Source organism: Oncorhynchus masou, chromosome 1 (genome assembly GCF_036934945.1).
Source record: "Oncorhynchus masou masou isolate Uvic2021 chromosome 1, UVic_Omas_1.1, whole genome shotgun sequence".
Taxonomy (NCBI): Eukaryota; Metazoa; Chordata; class Actinopteri; order Salmoniformes; family Salmonidae; genus Oncorhynchus; species Oncorhynchus masou.
In genome coordinates this window covers 29,404,736-29,424,651 of record NC_088212.1, presented here as the reverse complement: position 1 = coordinate 29,424,651, position 19,916 = coordinate 29,404,736, and the positions used below count along the sequence as shown (strand labels likewise).

Below are 19,916 nucleotides of genomic sequence, written 5' to 3'. Positions count from 1 at the left end.
TTCAGCCCTCAGTCCCTAGCACTAGGTCCTCAGTCTCCAGTTATACTGGGTCTGCTGTCTCCGGCACTATTCGGGCCCTCAGTCCCTAGCCCAGGTGGGCCATCAGGCTTTTACCCGACTAGGCTCAGAGTTACCGGTTCCTCTAGTAGGCCTAGAGCTCTACCTGTTTTCCTGGCAGGTCTAGTCAGTTTTCCTAGCAGGTCCAGAGTTACTTTCCATGATAGGTCCAATGGTATCAGCACTATGCTCCCAGACCTCACCCATTCTAGCGTTTCTGTCTCCAGCTTAAGTCGGACTTATACAGTGCCTTCAGAAAGTATTCATACACCTTGACTTATTCCACATTTTGTTGTGTTACATCTACAAACAATACCCCACTTGTGAAAACTCTTCACAGTTGTGTTCTGTGAGTGTCACTGAGTAGGCTGATACCCCATTTCATGGACCCAAAATCTATAGGTAAGGCCGTACATTGCAATATGAATGTCCAATATGCACAATAGATTCAATTGTAACTTAATTTCCTATTAATGAACCCAATATCCATAGGTACATTGCAATGTTAGTATGCCCCCAATGCAATTCTAAAGGCTAATACGCCCTTACAAAAAAAGATTGCAGTTTTAAAACTGCAGTAAAAGTGCAGTAACACTGTGGTATTTTGGATGCAGTAATTGCAGAATAACTGCAGCGTACTGCACTAGTGTACTGCAAAATTACTGCAGTAAAAAAACGGTGTTATTTTGGATGCAGTATTTGCAGCATACTGCAGTTATACTACATAATGACTGCAATATTTTTCATAAGGGTATCCACAGTACGATTTTAAAATATTTTGTTGTTGTTGGTCAAATTAACTAATTGTCTTTTGTTGAATTTATATAACACCATTCCAAAATTGTTTAGCATTATCTAGTCAAATTGGGTCATGATTCCACAATGTTTAACTGTTTGCATCAGTTTCAAAGGGGCAGCCTTTATTTTGACTGCCGATTCCACAACATACCTTGTACCGACTACAATTCCCTGGTCTCATTTAGGTCAACGTCACTCAGATTAGTGTATTTATTTTTATTTTCAAAATTTAGCATAGTACACGGTCATTCGCGACGAAGAACCAAGTAAAAATAGAAAGATTTTCTCAGATTTTTCGAAGGTGCAAATATTATCTACGATGTCACTTGCCTGATCTAAAGCCCTACCGAATCTAACTGACAGTAGCGCCGATCTGCACATTTTGTCATCGACGTTGCGCCCAGGCAGATCAGTTGTTGTCCACGGGAGTAAAGCTGGCTATGAATTAGTAGCTACTGGGACACCAACGTAGCTAACGTTGGTCAGCTAATTAGCCAATGCTCGAAGAGAAAGCAGGGAGTATTCAGGAGTCTACACCAAGAGCTCTGGTGAAACGGGTGAAATAGCTAGCTAAATGCCTTTACGCTGAAAATGGGTGATGACGTTTGTAAATAACTAGAAGAATAGAGTAGCTAGCTAGCTTAGCAGTTTGCCAACACAACTGTCAAAGCCAGCTAAATAGGGATTTATCTGCTACCACTAGCTAACTGATTGTCCATTGCTAATGTTATAGCAATAACCGTAGTTAATAGCTAGCCCGTGTCAACGCATATGCCGATAGTGAGTTAGCTAGTTGGCTATTTAGCTAGCTAGCTATTATGACAGTCGACACCTTGGTAGCTAGCTAGCTAGCGCCTGGAAATCGAACGAGGGGGCTCTTCAATAAGATAGCTAGCTTGTTAACTAACCTAAATTGGCTACGGTCATTCAATTATCCAAATCGAATAGCTAGCTAGGCGTTCTTGTGGATAGGTATTGATTGCAAGCCAATCGGCACTTGGCTTTCACCACCGGAAAATGAAGAAGTTCTTCGATTCACGCCGGGAACTTGCGAGTTCCGGGCCTGGTTCTGGAGCAGGTGGAGGTGGCATTGGGTCGAGCAGCAGCGGTGGCAGTTTTATTGGACGGGTTTTCACCATTGGACGGTATCAAGTGACCGTTGATGAAACTGTTGCTGAAGGTGAGTAAACGTTACGAGTAATTGATCAGCTATTCAAACATTGCCCGATATCACTAGTGCCAAGTTGGAAGCAAGTTTGGGTTAGAAGCAAGTTCACCCTGATAACGTGCAACCTGGTTTCAATACATTTAAAACAAAAATCTGTACGTAAATCGAGACACCTCATTTACGATATGTAGCGTTTCGTATGGTATGTATTCATTTACAGATGTCCATCCATTTCGCATGATATATTACGAATTTTCAAAACTTACAATATGTTGTGAATGTGCACAACGTATATATGTTACGAATTCCACTTTCTGGGTTAGGGGAAGGGTTAGCTAACATCCCAAGTAGTTGCAAAGTAGCTAAAAAATAATAAGTAGTAGTATAAAAGTTGCTCCACTGCTAAAGTTGTCTGTCATGAGATTCGAACACGCAACCCTTGGGTTGTGAGACGTTCGGCGTTATACGCCCACCTATCCACCCCAATCAAACAGTCTTAAGTAACCTTCTGTCTTATGTAACCATACACAATGTAACATATACGAATTTCAGTGTCCCAGATTTAAAATGTCTATGAGACCAAGCTGTGATATGGCCTCCATCCTATGATCGCAATCTAACATAAACTAACATTAGCTGCTTTTGTTTGCAAATAGTGGAATAACAGATTGGCTTTGATTTTAATTCTTGGTGATATCAAGAATTCTGTCATCGTGGTCAATAATAAGGACTTAGGCTAGCCTATGCCTGGGGGCCTTGGAAACTCGGGTATGGTATGCAACTGCTGTAACAGCTGTGAGCGCTCTAAAACAGCTGTGGTGTCACTGGTAGTGTCAGGATTCATTTGGAATGTGACCACCAGACTGATGGTGATAGGAATCTAAAAACTGGACAGTCTCCATCCTAAAGCAGATGAGGCATCTAGGGCATGGGCAAGGTTGTATCAAGCATTTCTATCATTCAGGATTGTCCACCTGGTTGGTCTTTCACAGGAGGAACATGGCCCTGGAATTGGAATCTCACCTCATCATAACTGACATACATTATAGGCTAACATTTCATCACCATTAATCTCCAGTCAATGGAGGATGGAGAATACACTTAAAAGGCATAGATGCTCCAAGGCCTACTGGGAGTGACTGGAATGGCAGCACACAGTGGGGAGGTCTATCACTTAAGGCAATACGTCAGCACATGTTCCACACAATACATTATATTTCAGATTAGATTGGAAGAGTTGTGTTGGTTTGGCCTCGCGGCTTGTCTTTGATCACTGACTTGTGTGGGTGTGTGCTTTTGCTTCACAGGGTTGGTTGGAACATTGACACACCTTACCTCTTGAGCTATGTTCTCCTTCACATGATGTTGATGATCATCTGGCGTTGTCATTGTCATTTCTTAATGTTTGGTAGACCAGAATTTGAAGTCATCATGAGGGGCCACAGTTGCTCGCTGGAATGCATACATTTTAGTGCCCCCCCCCCCCTCCCCCTCTTTACAGCGGAGATACTTTTTTGTATGTTTTAGAGTTCAACTCAAGCAATTCTACACATTTTGTCATGGGCTAATCTGGATTTGGTCCTATGTAGCAACATTTGGAATTGTGTTTTTTACATTGGATAAAAGTAGACTATTCTGGAAAATGGAATATCAATGGGAAAGTAATTCTGCTTTGAGAGTTGATAAACTTGTAACCCCACTTTTGAGAAAATTGTCCTTGAATAATTTGTTACACCTACTGGAGAGCATGTTGTCTACACCCATTCAGCATTGTTCACACCCTCTTAAGCCTTAGAGAAAATTGTCCTTGAATAATTTGTTACACCTACTGGAGAGCATGTTGTCTACACCCATTCAGCATTGTTCACACCCTCTTAAGCCTTAGCCCCACACATCTCTTTAAGGATTCACATGTGAGGCCATGTACTAAACCGAGTGAGTAGTGTAGCAAACAACCAAAGATATCAAGGCTAAAAATGGTAAAAGTAGTAGTCTACAATAAGTGTGAACTCCATTTAAAAAATATACAATCTAGTCCTTGGCCTGTATCCTAATCTGACTTTGGTGCTGGTCATGTTGTTGTTCACATTACCGTGTCTGTTAAACGCACTATATCAAATGAAATCTGTCACATGCACAATATACAGAAGTTGTAAAGGGTACAGTGAAATGGTTACTTGTGTAGCAATATCAAAAACAGAACGTGTCTAGATAAAATATTTTATAATTATTAAATTACGCTTACACAGGCGCACTTTTCTAAATTGATGGATCATGTGAAAGAGGCTACCACCCCCAGCCACATCTAGCTAGCGTAGCACCCCGTATTATCGGAATATTCAACAGTGTTTAAGAAATATATTACCTTTGTCATGTCTGTGACTATCATTAAATGTGAAGACTTATTTTATCAAATCAATTCTCTGTTATTATTACATTTATCATGTAAACTTTAACTAGGATGTTGGAACACCACAGAAAATGTTTAAGAGTCGATTCGGGAAATAGAGACTATTAATGGGCACGTGAGAGTGATTTTTAAATTTATACGTCTAAATTAAAACTGTTGACCCTACAAAAATCTCGAGCATATTTTTAAGTACATTGGTCCCTTTATGGATGCTGTAGTTTAGTTTTATTCCAACGTCTAGAATTTGAGCTAGGTGGGTGGAGAAATACTCTGAAAACTCAATTGCTAACAACCCTGTTAATAATACAATATGGGGTTCTCGGTAAGGCCCGACAGCTCATGACGAGAGATGGGATTGTGTTGTGTACCTATAAATTGATCCACAAATTTTCATCGACATTGGTGTCATAGTAGTGATTTTACTGATATCAATTTTGTTTATGAATTATTAAGTGATTAAAACTCATACCAATTATTAACAGAATTACCAAAAAATCTGTAATGGAATTATTGCAACTGAATTGGCTACAATGGGGAAATCAGTCACAAACCACAGTTGGGCCACCTGCTACTGTCCTCCCTTCCACTGGTATATTGTTAAGTTTCAGCCCCTAACTTTTCTGTGTCTGGTGGTCAAACCAAGAGTGTTAAAACAGTGCGTCTGAACAAGCCACTCGCTCACTCTCCAGTTAATGTCACCTCTCAGCTCTTATTGACATCTACCCATGAGCCCACTATTTCTATTCACTAACCAGCATCCTCACCCACTGAGCACAGACCGACTCTGGACATCCCAAAACGTTGAAAAGTAGTACAAATTTGGACAGTCCACCCTGTCCTTGATTTTAACTTCCACAGACAGGTTTTGATTTGGTCCAGCAGGGTCTATCATATGTATTTTCACAAGTTTGGCTAGCACAGTACATTGAGTAGAGCACAGTAGATTACACTTCAATAAAATACAGTTCAGTAGTGATTAGAGCACAGTGGAATATGTCCTATACAATACCGTAAAGAAAAGTAGAGTGCAGTATATTATACTGAACTGTGCTGTACCCTACTCTGTGCTGTATTGCACTGTACTCTACTGTGCTGTGATGTCCAAACTTGTGAAACAAGAGGAGAATGACACATGCATAATGATACAATTCTGTGTAGTACAGATCAGGGACCCATGATGTAATTCTGTTGCCGGGCGTAAATCCACTTCACTTAATGTAGTTTAGTAACCAAAATGTATTTTTTCAAACTCAGTGCCATGTCATAGGTGACACCCCATTATTTCTGCAAACATCTTTGAATCTTAATTCAGAACAGATATTTGTTTTTTGAAAAATGTGGTTGAATAAAACTGAGGGAGATATTACCATAATTCCATTACCGAAGTTTGCATCTGCACAGTTCTTCCACTAAATTTATTTTTGAAAATTAAGTAGTCTTTGCATAGAGTTTGTATGGTTTATTAAACTTTGAAATCAATGTGTTTTGTTTGTTTGGCATACAGTAGTGGCCAAAAGTTGAGAATGACACATTAATTTTCACAAAGTCTGCTGCCTCAGTTTGTATGATGGCAATTTGCATATACTCCAGAATGTTATGAAGAGTGATCAGATGAATTGCAATGAATTGCAAAGTCCCCTTTTGCCATGCAAATTAACTGAATCCCCCCAAAACATTTCCACTGCATTTCAGCCCTGCCACAAAAGGACCAGCTGACATCATGTCAGTGATTCTCTCGTTATTCTCTCAGCCAAGGGAGTGGGCTCACTCACAATTTTGCCTAAGAACTCAGCCATGAATAAAGAATGGTACAAACACATCCTCCGAGAGCAACTTCTCCCAACCATCCAGGAACAGTTTGGTGATGAACAATGCATTTTCCAGCATGATGGAGCACCTTGCCATAAGGCAAAAGTGATAACTAAGTGGCTTGGGGAACAAAACATCAATATTTTGGGTCCATGACCAGGAAACTCCCCAGACCTTAATCCCATTGAGAACTTGTGGTCAATCCTCTAGAGGCGGGTGGACAAACAAAAACCCACAAACTCCAAGCATTAATTATGCGAGAATGGTTTGCCATCAGTCAGGATGTGGCCCAGAAGTTAATTGACAGCATGCCAGGGTGGATTGCAGAGGTCTTGAAAAAGAAGGTTCAACACTGCAAATATTGACTCTTTGCATCAACTTCATGTAGTTGTCAATAAAAGCCTTTGACACTTATGAAATGCTTGTAATTATACTTCAGTATTCCATAGTAACATCTGACAAAAATATCTAAAGACACTGAAGCACCAAACTTAGTGGAAATTAATATTTGTCATTCTCAAAACTTTTGACCACGACTGTACATTTTAAAGTTATAGTCAAAGCATTATCCTGTTACTGTGAAATACTTACTTACAAGCTCTTAACCTGTTAGTGATCCCTTCGCGCGCCAATTCCTTTAGCGGGATCGATTTGACAATTATCCAGTGAAATTGCAGAGCGCCAAATTCAAACTACAGGAATTTCAAGATTCACGAAAATATAAGTGTAATACATCAAAAATAAAACTGAACAACTTGTTTATCCAGCTGCAGTGTCAGATTTCAAGAAGGCTTTACAGCGAAAGCAGACCATGCGATTATCTGAGGACTGCGCCCCGCATACAACACATGAAAATAATTTTCAACCAGGCAGGTGGCGACACAAAAGTCAGAAATAACAATATAATAAATGCCTTACCTTTTGAAGATCTTCTTTTTGCAATCCCAAATGTCTGTGACCCAATGGATGGCCGTTTTGTTCGATAAATTCCTTTATATCCCAAAATGTATTTGGCGCGTTTGATTCAGAAATACACCGGTTCCAACTCGCCCAACATGACTACAAAGTATCTAAATGACCTATAAACTTGGTCCAAACACAAATGTAAATAATCGATAAAATTTAAGACAGGATAAACTGTTTCCAATACCGGATAAAAACAACGTGAAGCGCGTTCCAGTTGACACCCACCAAACAGTAGAGTCCACCTGGAGTGACACTTACAAAGAACAGCCATACTACTTCATTTCTCAAAAGAAAAACATCGAACAATTTCTAAAGACTGTTGCTTTCAAGTGGAAGCCATAGGAACTGCAACCAGTTTCCTATTAAATGGGGCTTCCCATAGAAAACCATTGGGAAATGCTATGACCTCAATGTTTTTTTTTTCCCCTGGATGGTTTGTCCTTGGGGTTTCGACTGCCAAATCAGTTATGTTATACTAACACATTATTGTAATGGTTTTTGAAACTTTTTAGAGTGTTTTCTATCAATCTACCAATTATATGCATATACTAGCTTCTGGGCCTGAGTAACATGCAGTTTACTCTGGGCACACTTTTCATCCGGACGTGAAAATACTGCCTCCAATCCCTAAGAAAAGTCAACAGTGCAGTTCAAGAAGAGTTAAGAAAATATTTACCAAATAGACTGAAGTAAAAAGTAACACAATAAGAATAACAATAACGAGGCTATATACAAGGGGTACTGGTACAGGTTAGATGAGGTCATTTGTACATGTAAGTAGGGGTAAAGTGACTGCATAGATAATAAACAGTGAGTAGCGGCAGTGTACAAAAGGGAGGGGGGGTCAGTCAATGTAAATAGTCCGGTGGCTATTTTATTAATTGTTCAGCAGACTTATGGCTTGGGGGTAGAAGCTGTTGAGGAGCCTTTTGGTCCTAGACTTGGCGCTCCGGTACAGCTTGCCGTGCAGTAGCAGAGAGAACAGTCTATGACTTGGGTGACTGGAGTCTCTGACAATTTTATGGGCTGTCCTCTGACACCGCCTATTATATAGGTCCTGGATGGCAGGAAGCTTGGCCCCAGTGATGTACTGTGCCGTACACATGACCCTTTGTAGCGCCTTACGGTCAGATGCTGAGCAGTTGCCGTACCAGGCGGTGACGTAACAGGTCAGGATGCTCTCGATGGTGCAGCTGTAGAACTTATTGAGGATCTGGGGAACCATGCCAAATCTTTTCAGTCACCTGAGGGGGAATAGGCTTTGTCGTGCCCTCTTCATGACTGTCTTGGTGTTTGGACCATGATAGTTCGTTGGCGATGTGGACACCCAAGGAACTTGAAACTCTCGACCCGCACCACTACAGCCCCGTCAATGTTAATGGAGGCCGTTTCGGCCCGTATACCATTCTTCTTGATTGATGCTTTTGGCTCAGTGTGCTGCTGTCTGCGGGAGACACCATGCGACCACTTGCCCTATATGGTCTCTTACAGCCATTCTCCAATGGAAATGCCTAAAAAGACGTCACAATGCTGTAGACATCTTTGGGGAAAACGTGGAAAACGTAAGCTGACTCCTAGCTCCTTCAGACATATAAGGAGTCATTGGCCTATAGCGGTTTCAAAACATGCGGCACTTCCTGATTGGATTTTATCTGGGTTTCGCCTGTAACAGCAGTTCTGTGGCACTCACAGAAAATATCTTTGCAGTTTTGGAAATGTCAGTGTTTTCTTTCCAAAGCTGTCAATTATATGCATAGTCGAGCATCTTTTCGTGACAAAATATCTTGTTTAAAACGGGAGCGCTTTTCATCCAAAAATTAAGAGCGCCCCCTATATCCAACTAGATAAGGATACTTTTAAAAAATGTATTTGTGTTTGGTTGAGTGGACAGCGGGGTATTATACTGGCTGTCATCAGTGTTAAGGGGGAATGTTTAATGTAGTTGTTGTTGGCCTGTCCAGTCTGGTGAAAGTCAATGTGCTGCTTTCAGCATGTTACTTAAGAAGGTAGTTAATCCCTCTAATTTCACGTAGGTGCCTGAGATTAGACGGTGCAAACTAGCAGTGGTTTGGCAGGACAAACCCTACGTCAGCTCAGACGTGACCACCCACACACACACCATGTTGTGTTGTGTGTAGGTCGACATGTTTGTGCTTGCTCCCACAAGGTATTCTGATATTAACTTTGAAACAAAGATAGGCTTTGCTGGATCCACTCTATTTTGCATATATTTGAGTTGATAACAGATTTAGCTTGGCCCTCCACTGGTCGTACATTTACCATTCTACTGAGTGTATAGGCCACACTGATTATTTGAACTGAGTCTCATTGTACAGCAGTAGCTCCTATGGAACTGAAGGCTGTGGTCCAAAGCCTCTGATGATCAAACCCCAAACAGACAGATCACGTGGAGGGGAGCTGTCCTTGGCTTAGTGATGTGAGGCAGGCTGGATGACTCCGCCCAGGGCATGGCTCAGCGCAGGCAGCTACAGACAGCATGCTGGGAGAGCACAAGGCTGGCTACCAACAGGCCTCTCTGAGCAGCAGAAGCAGGCTCCTCTAATAGGCCTGACTGTGTTTGTCCTAGTGAATTCACTGCAGGGTTGAAATGCTTTAGGCCTAGCTGTGTCAGCAGTGAAAATAGACAAGGAAGCAGTTGTCCAGTAGCCTAATGCTCTCAAAGGCTTGATTTAGACCTCACTTGTTGTACAGACTGCAGGTGTTCTGTAGTGCCTTATCTTCTGCATTCAAATGTACAGCCACCTCCCAGTTTGTATTGATTTTTCCCAGGGCATTCAGGCCCCTCTAAATAATAATCTACAAGATTCAGGAGGACAGACGAGCCTTGTTTCTGTGGTTTAGGGTGAGGTGCTGAAATGCCACTGCAGTACCAAGCCACCTGCACTGGAAAGTGTCTGTGTTTATGGTGCTTGTGTGTGCGTGCAGCAGAGATACAAAGTCAATCTCTTATTCAGATTAGTGAAACTTGGTCCTGGCCCATATCTGTTTCTGCTCTGATCAGAACCTGGAGGTGCTTATTTAGCGTAGTGCATGTTAATGCAGCAGCACAGCAGAGCTCTCAACCAACCCTTCCGACCATTAGCTCAGCTACTACTAGCCTATAATTCTTAATCACAGACACACATACTACTCACACCTTACAGCATTGTGCTGCTACAACACTGCAGAACCACCAATCCTTCAAAACACCAGCTCTGCATCACTGACATAAATGCACTACTGTTACCTCTCTTTGAACAATGTGAGATAAGTCTAGCTGAGATACATGCACAGTATGTTAAGTTCCAGACAGTGCTTCTACTGAACCCTGCCCATCTGATGGAATTATTCTTTATGGAGGTAAAGGCCAGCCCCCTTGCTGTGTGTGAAAGGTGAGTAGATGAAAGAGCCAGTGTTGTACCACACATGGAACAAAGCAAGCCAGCACTGCCTCCTTGTTCAACAGAAACAAATAGTGGGCACAGCCAGCCATATACACAATCACTAGTGGTTTTGTGTGTCTGAATTAGCAGGTGAGAGAGATGGAGAGACCAACATAAGGGCCCTTTTGGAGCCTTGCCAGTTGCCCTGTGTCAGTACAATGTTCTTCTAATAGCCGGATGGAAACTCGCATTCTTCACTGTCTCCAGTCAGTGCTGCTGCTCCAATACCTCCAGTCTCTCGGCTCTACTGCTGACTCACCCAATGCTATTTTGAGCCGTCCTTTATCACAGCTCCCTCTGACTGAACACACATTTCACAACTTATCTTCCCAGCTAACTTTGCCACCCCCACTGTTTATCCAGGGTCATGGAGTGTGTTTGAGTGTGTTTGAGTGAGTGTGTGTGTGTGTGTGTGTGTGTGTGTGACTCTGCTCACAGTCAGCCTCTCAGCAGCTAAGATTCATTCATTGAGGCTGAGCAGAGAGACTGGAGGAGGCTGACTGTCTATGACTGGGCTGATTCAGTCACTGTCGCTGACATTTTGTGAAGGTCAAAGCTCATTTGGCTTAAGGGGGAACCAGTGTCACGAAGCGAACATTTGTCGCAACGTATTTAGCCATTTTCATGTTTATTGTATTCCGTTCTTGTTAAATTGGCTGACATTGCAGCTGATTTCATTGGTGACCTGTGCTACCCAGTCACAGGTCAATGCAGAAATTTAAGCACCTCTGCATTCTTTCTCACACTCTCCCTCCACAGGAGGCTTTGCCATTGTGTTCCTGGTGCGGACCAACCAGGGGGTGCGCTGTGCTCTGAAGAGGATGTACGTCAACAACGAGCACGACCTGCAGGTCTGCGAGCTGGAGATCCAGATCATGGTGAGAACAGGCTCTGGGCTGGAGCCCTGCTTAGTCTGTCACTCAGTCCAACGTAGAATGCACACCTAGCTCATAGCTATATGGTGAGGCTCTTAGACAAAGGGGGCTAAGGATTGTGTGAAGTCACTGACTTGTTGGAAACCACAGGATCACTGTGCTACTGCTATAGTGAAGCGGATGTAGAACCATAGAGCAACATTACACAAATCAAAGAAGAGGGTTGTTTTTATTCTGTAAGAGGTGATACAGGAGTGTGTCAATTGCTGACTATGGAATGGGAGGGTTGACAAGACTAACTTAAACATATACAGAGAGGAGATGGTGGGTAGTAATAGTTTCATTCTTAGTCCAGTTGGAGCCTGCTGCTGAATATGTTGAATTGGCATTCATGCAGCTAAACTCCCACCCGCCCCCTTGGGCCTCCATTGCCTAACTGAAGGCCATGCTGTAAGATAACTAGCCCCTGCAGCCACACCCTGGGGGGCATAATTGGTATAGGATGGCTATCATTATTACTTCCAGCCTTTTGGCAGATCCTCATAGGCAGTAATCAAGAGCAGAACAGTACACTCAGTCAGTCCAAAAAACAAACAAAGATCACCATTGTTATGGCAGCCTGTTTGAACTTGAAAGCCAACCAGAGATGTATGAGGTTCTTTATATTCTCTAAAATATTAACCAATTGTGTGTGTTCAGAGGGACCTCGTGGGCCACAGGAACATTGTGGGTTTCCTGGACTCCAGTATAACTGCAGTGGGAGCAGGAGATGTCTGGGAGGTCCTCATCCTCATGGACTTCTGTCGTGGTAATTCTGCTCCTCTTTCCTTCTCAAGCGCTCTAGTGGTTTCATTAGTGCACAAACCTCATAGTTATTTTTTTCCAAACCCATTGTAAGTCCTTCCTGGTTTGTTACAGGTGGTCAGGTGGTGAACCTGATGAACCAGCGTCTGCAGTCAGGCTTCACTGAGCCAGAGGTGCTGCAGATCTTCTGTGACACCTGCGAGGCCGTGGCCCGACTCCACCAGTGCAAGACGCCAATCATCCATCGAGACCTCAAGGCACGAGCACTTGTCGTCACACACACCCTCAGTCTGCACTTTACTTACACTTTAATGGCCTCATTGGCATTATCATGGCCTTTTTAATCTGTTTTTCTTTAATACATGTCCTAGCTGCATATGTGTGTTAGCATGAGAAGTGAGACATGACGTGTATAAATATGTTAAACGCTATTCGAAGATTGTCTCACGAGTCATCTGTGTGTCTATTTTCTCTGCAGGTGGAGAATATCCTGCTCCATGACCGGGGACACTATGTGTTGTGTGACTTTGGCAGTGCCACCAACCGCTTCCAGAACCCTCAGACAGAGGGCGTTCCACTGGTGGAGGAGGAAATCAAGAAGTGAGTGATTCTGAAGAGCTTCACCTCACCTGGAATACTGAACTCATGAGTGGTTTGATAGTTTTAGTCTAGTGAACCAACAAGTACAACAGGTTGGGATGTTGTGAGTTTAACTGTGTCAAGTGAGCCCTGTTGAGGACATTTTATCTGTGATTGAAGTCCTTCCAAAATTGGTGTGCTCCTTTCTTTTTTAAGGTACACTACTCTGTCATATCGAGCCCCAGAGATGATCAACCTCTATAATGGCACGGTCATCACTACAAAGGCAGACATCTGGGTGAGTTGGCATGCTGCTATATCACCATGAGAGATTATGACTGGTAGGGCGTTCACTCACTGCTCTAGAATGTGTGGAGAAATGGCGCAATTCAAGAGGGTACTGCAAAATGCATGTAAAAGTACAGTTTTCTTTTCCCTATGTCATCTTAAATCACATAATTAATCATTAGATTGTTCTCTAAAAAAGGATAACCTTAATATACTTTCACTTGACAGTGTTGATGAAATAAGAACATTAATTTGCTGTGACCGTTGCCAGTTTAGACCTCGCCGCTCTTGGTTGTATCTCTTCCATACAGTATTTGGCATTATGTGGTGGTACCATTTTGGAGGACTTTCCACGGGTTGGACCAATCAAAATCAACTTGATACCCTTGTCATTTTCATCTTCAGATCCTTGGCTTTCATTGGCTATATTGGTGATCAATCTACTTTGGGGGGAGGGACTTTTCTGTGCCAATTTTAAAGGGAAAGACTCAGAAATACACAATGAAAACAGGAACAGATTGTCTTTGTATATAAATATACAGTACCAGTAAAAAGTTTTACTATTTTCTACACTGTAGAATAATAGTGAAGACATCAAAACTATGAAATAGCACAAGGAATCATGTAGTCCAACCCGTTAAACAAATCAAAATATATTTTAGATTCTTCATAGTAGACACCCTTTGCCTTGATGACACCTTTGCACACTCTTGGCGTTCTCTCAACCAGCTTCACCTGGAATGCTTTTCCAACGGTCTTGAACGAGTTCCCACATATGCTAAGCATTTGTCGGTTGCTTTTCCTTTACTCTGCGGTCAAACTTATCCGAAACCATCTCAATTGGGTTGAGGACAGGTAATTGTGGAGGCCAGGTCATCTAATGCAGCACTCTGTCACTCTCCTTCTTGGCCAAATAGCCCTTACACAGCCTGGAGGTGTGTTGTCATTGTGTTTTTGAAAAACAAATGATAGTCCCACTAAGCGCAAACCAGATGGGATGGCGTATCGCTGAATAATACTGTGGTAGCCATGCTGGTTGTATGCCTTGAATTCTAAATAAATCAGACCATGTCACCAGCAAAGCACCATCACACCACCTCCTCGCTTCACGGTGGGAACCACACATGCAGATACAATCTGTTCACCTACTCTGCATCACAAAGACACAGCGGTTGGATCCAAAAATCTCAAATTTGGACTCATCAGACGAAAGGATGGATTTCCACCGCTCTACTGTTCATTGCTCGTGTTTCTTGGCCCAAGCAAGTCTCTTCTTATTGGTGTCCTTTAGTAGTAGTTTGTTGGCAGCATTTTGACCATCAAGGCCTAATTCACAGTCTCCTCTGAACAGTTGATGTTGAGATGTCTGCTACTTGAACTCTGTGAAGCATTTATTTGGCCTGCAATCTGAGGTGCAGTTAACTCTAATGAACTTATCCTCTGCAGCAAAGGTAACGCTGGGTCTTCCTTTCCTGTGGCCGTCCTCATGAGAGCCAGTTTCATCATAGCTCTTGATGGTTTTGCGACTGGACTTGAAGAAACTTTCAAAGTACTTGAAATGTTCTGGATTGACTGACATTCATGTCTTAAAGTAATGATGAACTGTTGTTTCTCTTTGCTTATTTGAGCTGTTCTTGACATAATATGGACTTGGTCTTTTAGACCTATTTGGTATCTTCTGTATACCACCCCTACCTTCTCACATCACAAATGATTGGCTCAAACACATTACGAAGGAAATAATGTCCAAAAATGAACATTTAACAAGGCACACCTGTTAATTCAAATGCATTCCAGGTGACTACCTCATGAAGCTGGTTGAGAGAATGCCAAGAATGTGCAAAGCTGTCAAGGCAAAGGGTGGCTGCTTTGAAGAAGCTCAAATATAAAATATATTTTGATTTGTTTATCACTTTTTTTCCTATGTGTTATTTCATAGTTTTGATGTCTTCACTAAGATTCTACAATGTAGAAAATAGTTAAATAAATAACTTGAATGAGTAGGTGTGTCCAAATGACAAAAAGACATGGGGTTTGGACAATTTGTTTTTCAGATGCAATTCTCTATTGAATGGACATATTTGTATAAATCTTCAATTAATTAATATTTTTATGGTTGAACACCCTACACTACACAGTTGGCTTGATGCCAAGTTAATACAAGTTGTGCTGATGCTCACTGTGCTGTGGTTCTGCAGGCTATGGGATGCCTGCTGTATAAGCTGTGCTACTTCACCCTGCCGTTTGGGGAGAGCCAGGTGGCCATCTGTGATGGCAGCTTCACTATTCCAGACAACTCCCGCTACTCCCCGGACATGCACTGCCTCATCAGTGAGTAGCCATCCTCCCCATCACCTTATACTCACTGTTCCATGTGTGTGTGAGCGAGTCTAGGCTCTGCCTTTGTTTTCTGTCTCTTTTTTTTCTCTGTGCCATTTCTCTCTTACACAGTCCCAAGTATTTTAGTCCAGTGAGTGACATGTATTCGTATCATCATTACCAACCATATGTTTTCTTCCATTCATCAGGATACATGCTGGAGCCTGACCCTGAGAAGAGACCAGATATCTACCAAGTGTCCCACTTCTCCTTCAGGCTGGCCGGGATAGAATGCCCCATCCGGAACGTTCATGTAAGTCACCTCACCATCAGTAATGACAACTGTACTAGAAAATCTCCCTGGAGACAAAGGTTACAACCAAATATTTCAAAGGGTCATAAAGTTAAAAGGTCCTCTACATTATCTGAATTGTTATCTTGCCCGTTCCTAATGTCAGGTGTAAATACATAATTGAAAGTAAGAGATATGTAAGGCACTGTACTAGAAGTTTATTTATTTTTAAACATAAGAAGCTTTCACATTTTATTAAGATGTTTTATTAATGTCTTGTCATTTTGGAAAGCAACATAAGTGTAGTGTAAAATGCCAGACGATGGGGGAGCAGGGAGCTTTGTGATTGTTGCCAGTTGGCTGCCCTCCATCCCCTAGGCCCCTTTGCTATGCATTGATGGTGCAATGTCAGCACTCAATCATCTGACACAGCACATTTCAGACCACATTCCCAGAGAGGCATCAAAGTGGACATTCAAAGCTGATTCATGAAATCTGTTACTGATCATTGAATTGCTGCAATCATGTGTCATGCAGAAGTTTATAATGATAAAGGGTCCTTGTTCCTGCTCTGTGACCGAAGGAAAACTTTTAAACTAGAAATGTGAGTGAAGCTTATTGATTTTAGTTGGGTTGTATATCTAAGCATAGTACTCTACCTCTTTTCACCTTCTCAGAACTCCCCTATTCTTACAAAACTCCCCGAACCAATCAGAGCCAGCGAAGCTGTGGCCAAAAAAAGTCAATCCAAAGCCAGGTGAGTGAAGAGCATGAGTATCTGGGCTTTTCTTTTTAAATAGTTAAATATGTCAAGCTCCAGCAATGATAACCTGCCTTTCCTTTCCCCATCCAAGGCTCACAGACCCTGTCCCTACAATGGAGACCTCCATCGCACCCCGTTCACGCCCCAAAGCTGGAGCGACCCAGCCCATAGGCATCCTGCCCATCCAGCCAGCTCTCACCCCACGCAAGAGACCCAACGTGGCTGCAGGAGGGCCCCAGCCCATAGGTACGCATACAGTACACTACCCTCTATACCACCTCTGCTTCTCAAAGCTTGAACCGTAAGGATCTGATGATGTGTGAGCTGAGGCCTGCTAGCAGTGAAAGTCTCTTATCCTGTAACAAAGCACTCACCAAGATGGGCATCCTGCATTGAATTGTCCCACATCTTTGGCTGACATAACATGGCCTTGTAATCCCAGTGGTTCAATTTGTCCAGCAGGATAAGGTTTGAATTAATGAGCCCTTGGTGACATTCATAGTCTCTGTCCATATGTTTGTATAGAGACAGATGGGAGCTTCAAGCTTGTCTGTTTCAGTCCATTGTTATGAAGTCAGCCTTACACTTGAGCTCCACTATGTATTGCTTTGCCATCAGCGTCGGTTCAATGTGACCTATTACCTACTACACAGGGCCATGCTTTGAGAGCGGAGAGGAGCAGAGGGGAAGGGCATCTTATTCTATTTTCCCCTACTGTACCATGTTCATTGATTATGCATAAGTACAATATCTTTGGTCCAGTTTTTTTTGCAAATACTCATTCAATTGTTGCTAGTGGGGTTGTACTGAATGATCCTTTAATTTTACAAGTTGCTTTTGTTTACACTGTGAACATAGTCATTCTAGCTAGCTAGAGTTTCTGCTAGCTAGTAGCTTCTTGACGTCATAAATTTGGATAAAAGCCTCTGCTAAATTACTAAAATGTCAAATAAGCAGTGGTGTATAGTCAAGGCCATATACAACCACAATGAACTTTATTTCAATTCACAAGATAGAATGAACACGTGCATCAGAGAATTGAACCGCAGCGATTCTTGAGCTTGGACGCTGCCATTGGATGTGACGCAACGCGGGCGCAACATCGGCATTATAGCAGCTTTCATTGATTTCAAAAGAAGCATTCCCTCAATGGCTGATGGCATTGCCAGATGCCCAATTGCTGTAGTTTAGCAGGGCTGTTACAAGACGACCATCTTCACTGTATTACAGGTGTTTTAGCCGCCGCCCAGCCTGCTGCTGCTGTCCAATCAGTTCAGGCCACATCCCCACTGGCTCAGACCACCTCTTCGCAACCCATGGCCACGCCCCAGCACCAGCAGGGTCTCTTCATGAAGCAGCAGGCAGCAGCCTTTTTCAGCCCACATCAGCAAGTCAACCAGGTGGGCATATCTCATATCAGTCTGCTGAAGGCACTATATATTACATTGTGTTGACTATCTTGTTGCCATTTGCCAATAATATGAAGTAATTTCACAATATTCCATTCACTTTCTCTAAATAGTATTAGTTGGAGACTCCTTGGTCATAAACATGGTCCCCTGTATGCTCATGCTGTGTATGTAAGGATGCCATTGTTTGTTTTGTATCCATGTATTGTCTTCCAACTTGTTTCTATACAGAGTGCACTTTTATCAGGACCTCTGAATAACCTTGTGGTTTTGAATTAAATTGAATCAAATGGAATAACTTTGACTTTGCAGAAACTCTCCTCTGATCTGTTAAACCAGTTCACCACATGTAAATACTGTAAATGACAAGTTTCATGAAAAACACAGGGCTAAGAAGGATATTTACATGTGGCGAACTGGTTTGCACTTCTCAGAGCAATAACTCATCCCAGACTTGGCCAAATGAGACAGTAGGGAGAGGTTTCCCTGAGCACTGGTTGTGTTTTTCCCACTATCCTATCCCTAAGCAGCATCAGCTGGTGCAGACCCTCTACAAACTGCAGCAGCCTCCCATGCTGGCCCCCCAGAGCTCTGTGGCTGTGCAGCCCAAAGCTAGCCCTGTTGCTCCTCTGCAGCCACCAGCCGGCCCTGTGCCCCCCTCCCCCCAAACAACAGCTCCCCCTCAGCCTGCAGCCACAGGACCTGCTGCACCTGATTCCGACTCTGACTGTGACTCTGAGCCCACGGTAACCTCCCTCCCCTCTGGCAGCCTGCTGCTCTTTGGGACAGGGGGGCTAACGGGCCCTGTCCTTCTGTCTGGGGGCTTCGAATCTAGCTAATCACCTAACACTGACTTTGTATACATTCTACATTTGAATTGGATTAGTTCCCTTTAAAATAACTGCATGTTTTATTGATCCATGTCAAAGATTTTAGAAATACTTGCTCTTTGATTTGTCCTGTATCCTGTAAACATCTGGGCTGTAATAAGGTGCAAACAAACCATGTAAAGACTGTCATCTTTTAATATTTTTTGTAGTTTTTTCTATCAAAGACCTATTTCATGCTTTGCATCGTGTTCAAAGATATCCAACCAAAAAGATGAGTTTTAGTAGCTGTCTGGCTGCTTTTCCTTTCACTATGGTTAATGTCTAAGGCTGTCATGAAACATCTCTGTCCCTGGAACCTGTCACCACTCAGTTCCGTCTCTTGATTCCAGTGTTTTGTTATTTATTGTTCTGAATCTTCTAAATCCAATCTCTGAACAACAACAAATATAATCAATAACTGATCATCCTCAAGACCCTACATTGGCGCTTTGCCACTAATGAACCATGTCTTTTCACTAACCAGTAGAAGTTGTTTCAATGTGGTTTTGCAATTGTTCTGTATTTTGGGATGCAATGAAATAATATCCTCTCTTAGAGAATGGCTAATCAACCTGTATATCACCTGTAATTTTCTTCCTTCTCTCTCTGATTTTCATATTCCGTGTGATATTTTTCCTAATCTTCATGACTGTCTTTCCTCCCCAGCCTCTGGCATCTGGCCGTGGGCTCCACAAGGTTGGCTCCCTGACGCCCCCCTCCTCCCCAAAGATGGGCCCCCGGGGTGGCCACAGGCGCATACTGAGCGATGTCACCCACAGTGCTGTGTTTGGGGTCCCAGTCAGCAGGTCCACCCAGCTACTGCAGGCGGCTGCAGCCGAGGCCAGCCTCAACAAGTCCAAGTAAGCTGAATTAACAATCAACTGTCCAATTATTCTACTGACACAGAGAGTGAGATTCAGGCCAATGAATATACAACAGGCAACTGTATAAACATCCCCTTTATAGCCCAGTTTAACACAGGAATAAACTGTCTATTTAATCTACAATTAACTCAATAGACTTTTAATTCGCCCATATTTGCTTACATGCTCTTATTTGCACAGACT

General features: G+C 42.6%; 1 protein-coding gene across 9 annotated transcripts in view; it reads left to right on the top strand.

The window, feature by feature from the left end:
* The first annotated feature begins 1,012 nt into the window (after positions 1-1,012).
* Positions 1,013-19,916, top strand: part of LOC135541468 (AP2-associated protein kinase 1-like) — a 38,441-nt gene continuing 19,537 nt past the window's right edge. For 8 of the 9 annotated variants that reach the window (XM_064967825.1, XM_064967804.1, XM_064967785.1 and 5 more), the window contains exons 1-13: positions 1,013-2,035; positions 11,411-11,529; positions 12,226-12,334; positions 12,445-12,587; positions 12,809-12,930; positions 13,126-13,207; positions 15,396-15,528; positions 15,726-15,829; positions 16,486-16,565; positions 16,663-16,817; positions 17,802-17,971; positions 18,511-18,726; positions 19,516-19,709. In XM_064967825.1, the coding sequence (XP_064823897.1) occupies positions 1,873-2,035; positions 11,411-11,529; positions 12,226-12,334; positions 12,445-12,587; positions 12,809-12,930; positions 13,126-13,207; positions 15,396-15,528; positions 15,726-15,829; positions 16,486-16,565; positions 16,663-16,817; positions 17,802-17,971; positions 18,511-18,726; positions 19,516-19,709 (1,790 nt within the window). In that variant the 5' untranslated portion in view covers positions 1,013-1,872. The remainder of the gene's footprint in view (positions 2,036-11,410; positions 11,530-12,225; positions 12,335-12,444; positions 12,588-12,808; positions 12,931-13,125; positions 13,208-15,395; positions 15,529-15,725; positions 15,830-16,485; positions 16,566-16,662; positions 16,818-17,801; positions 17,972-18,510; positions 18,727-19,515; positions 19,710-19,916) is intronic. The other variant, XM_064967811.1, reaches the window with a different exon arrangement.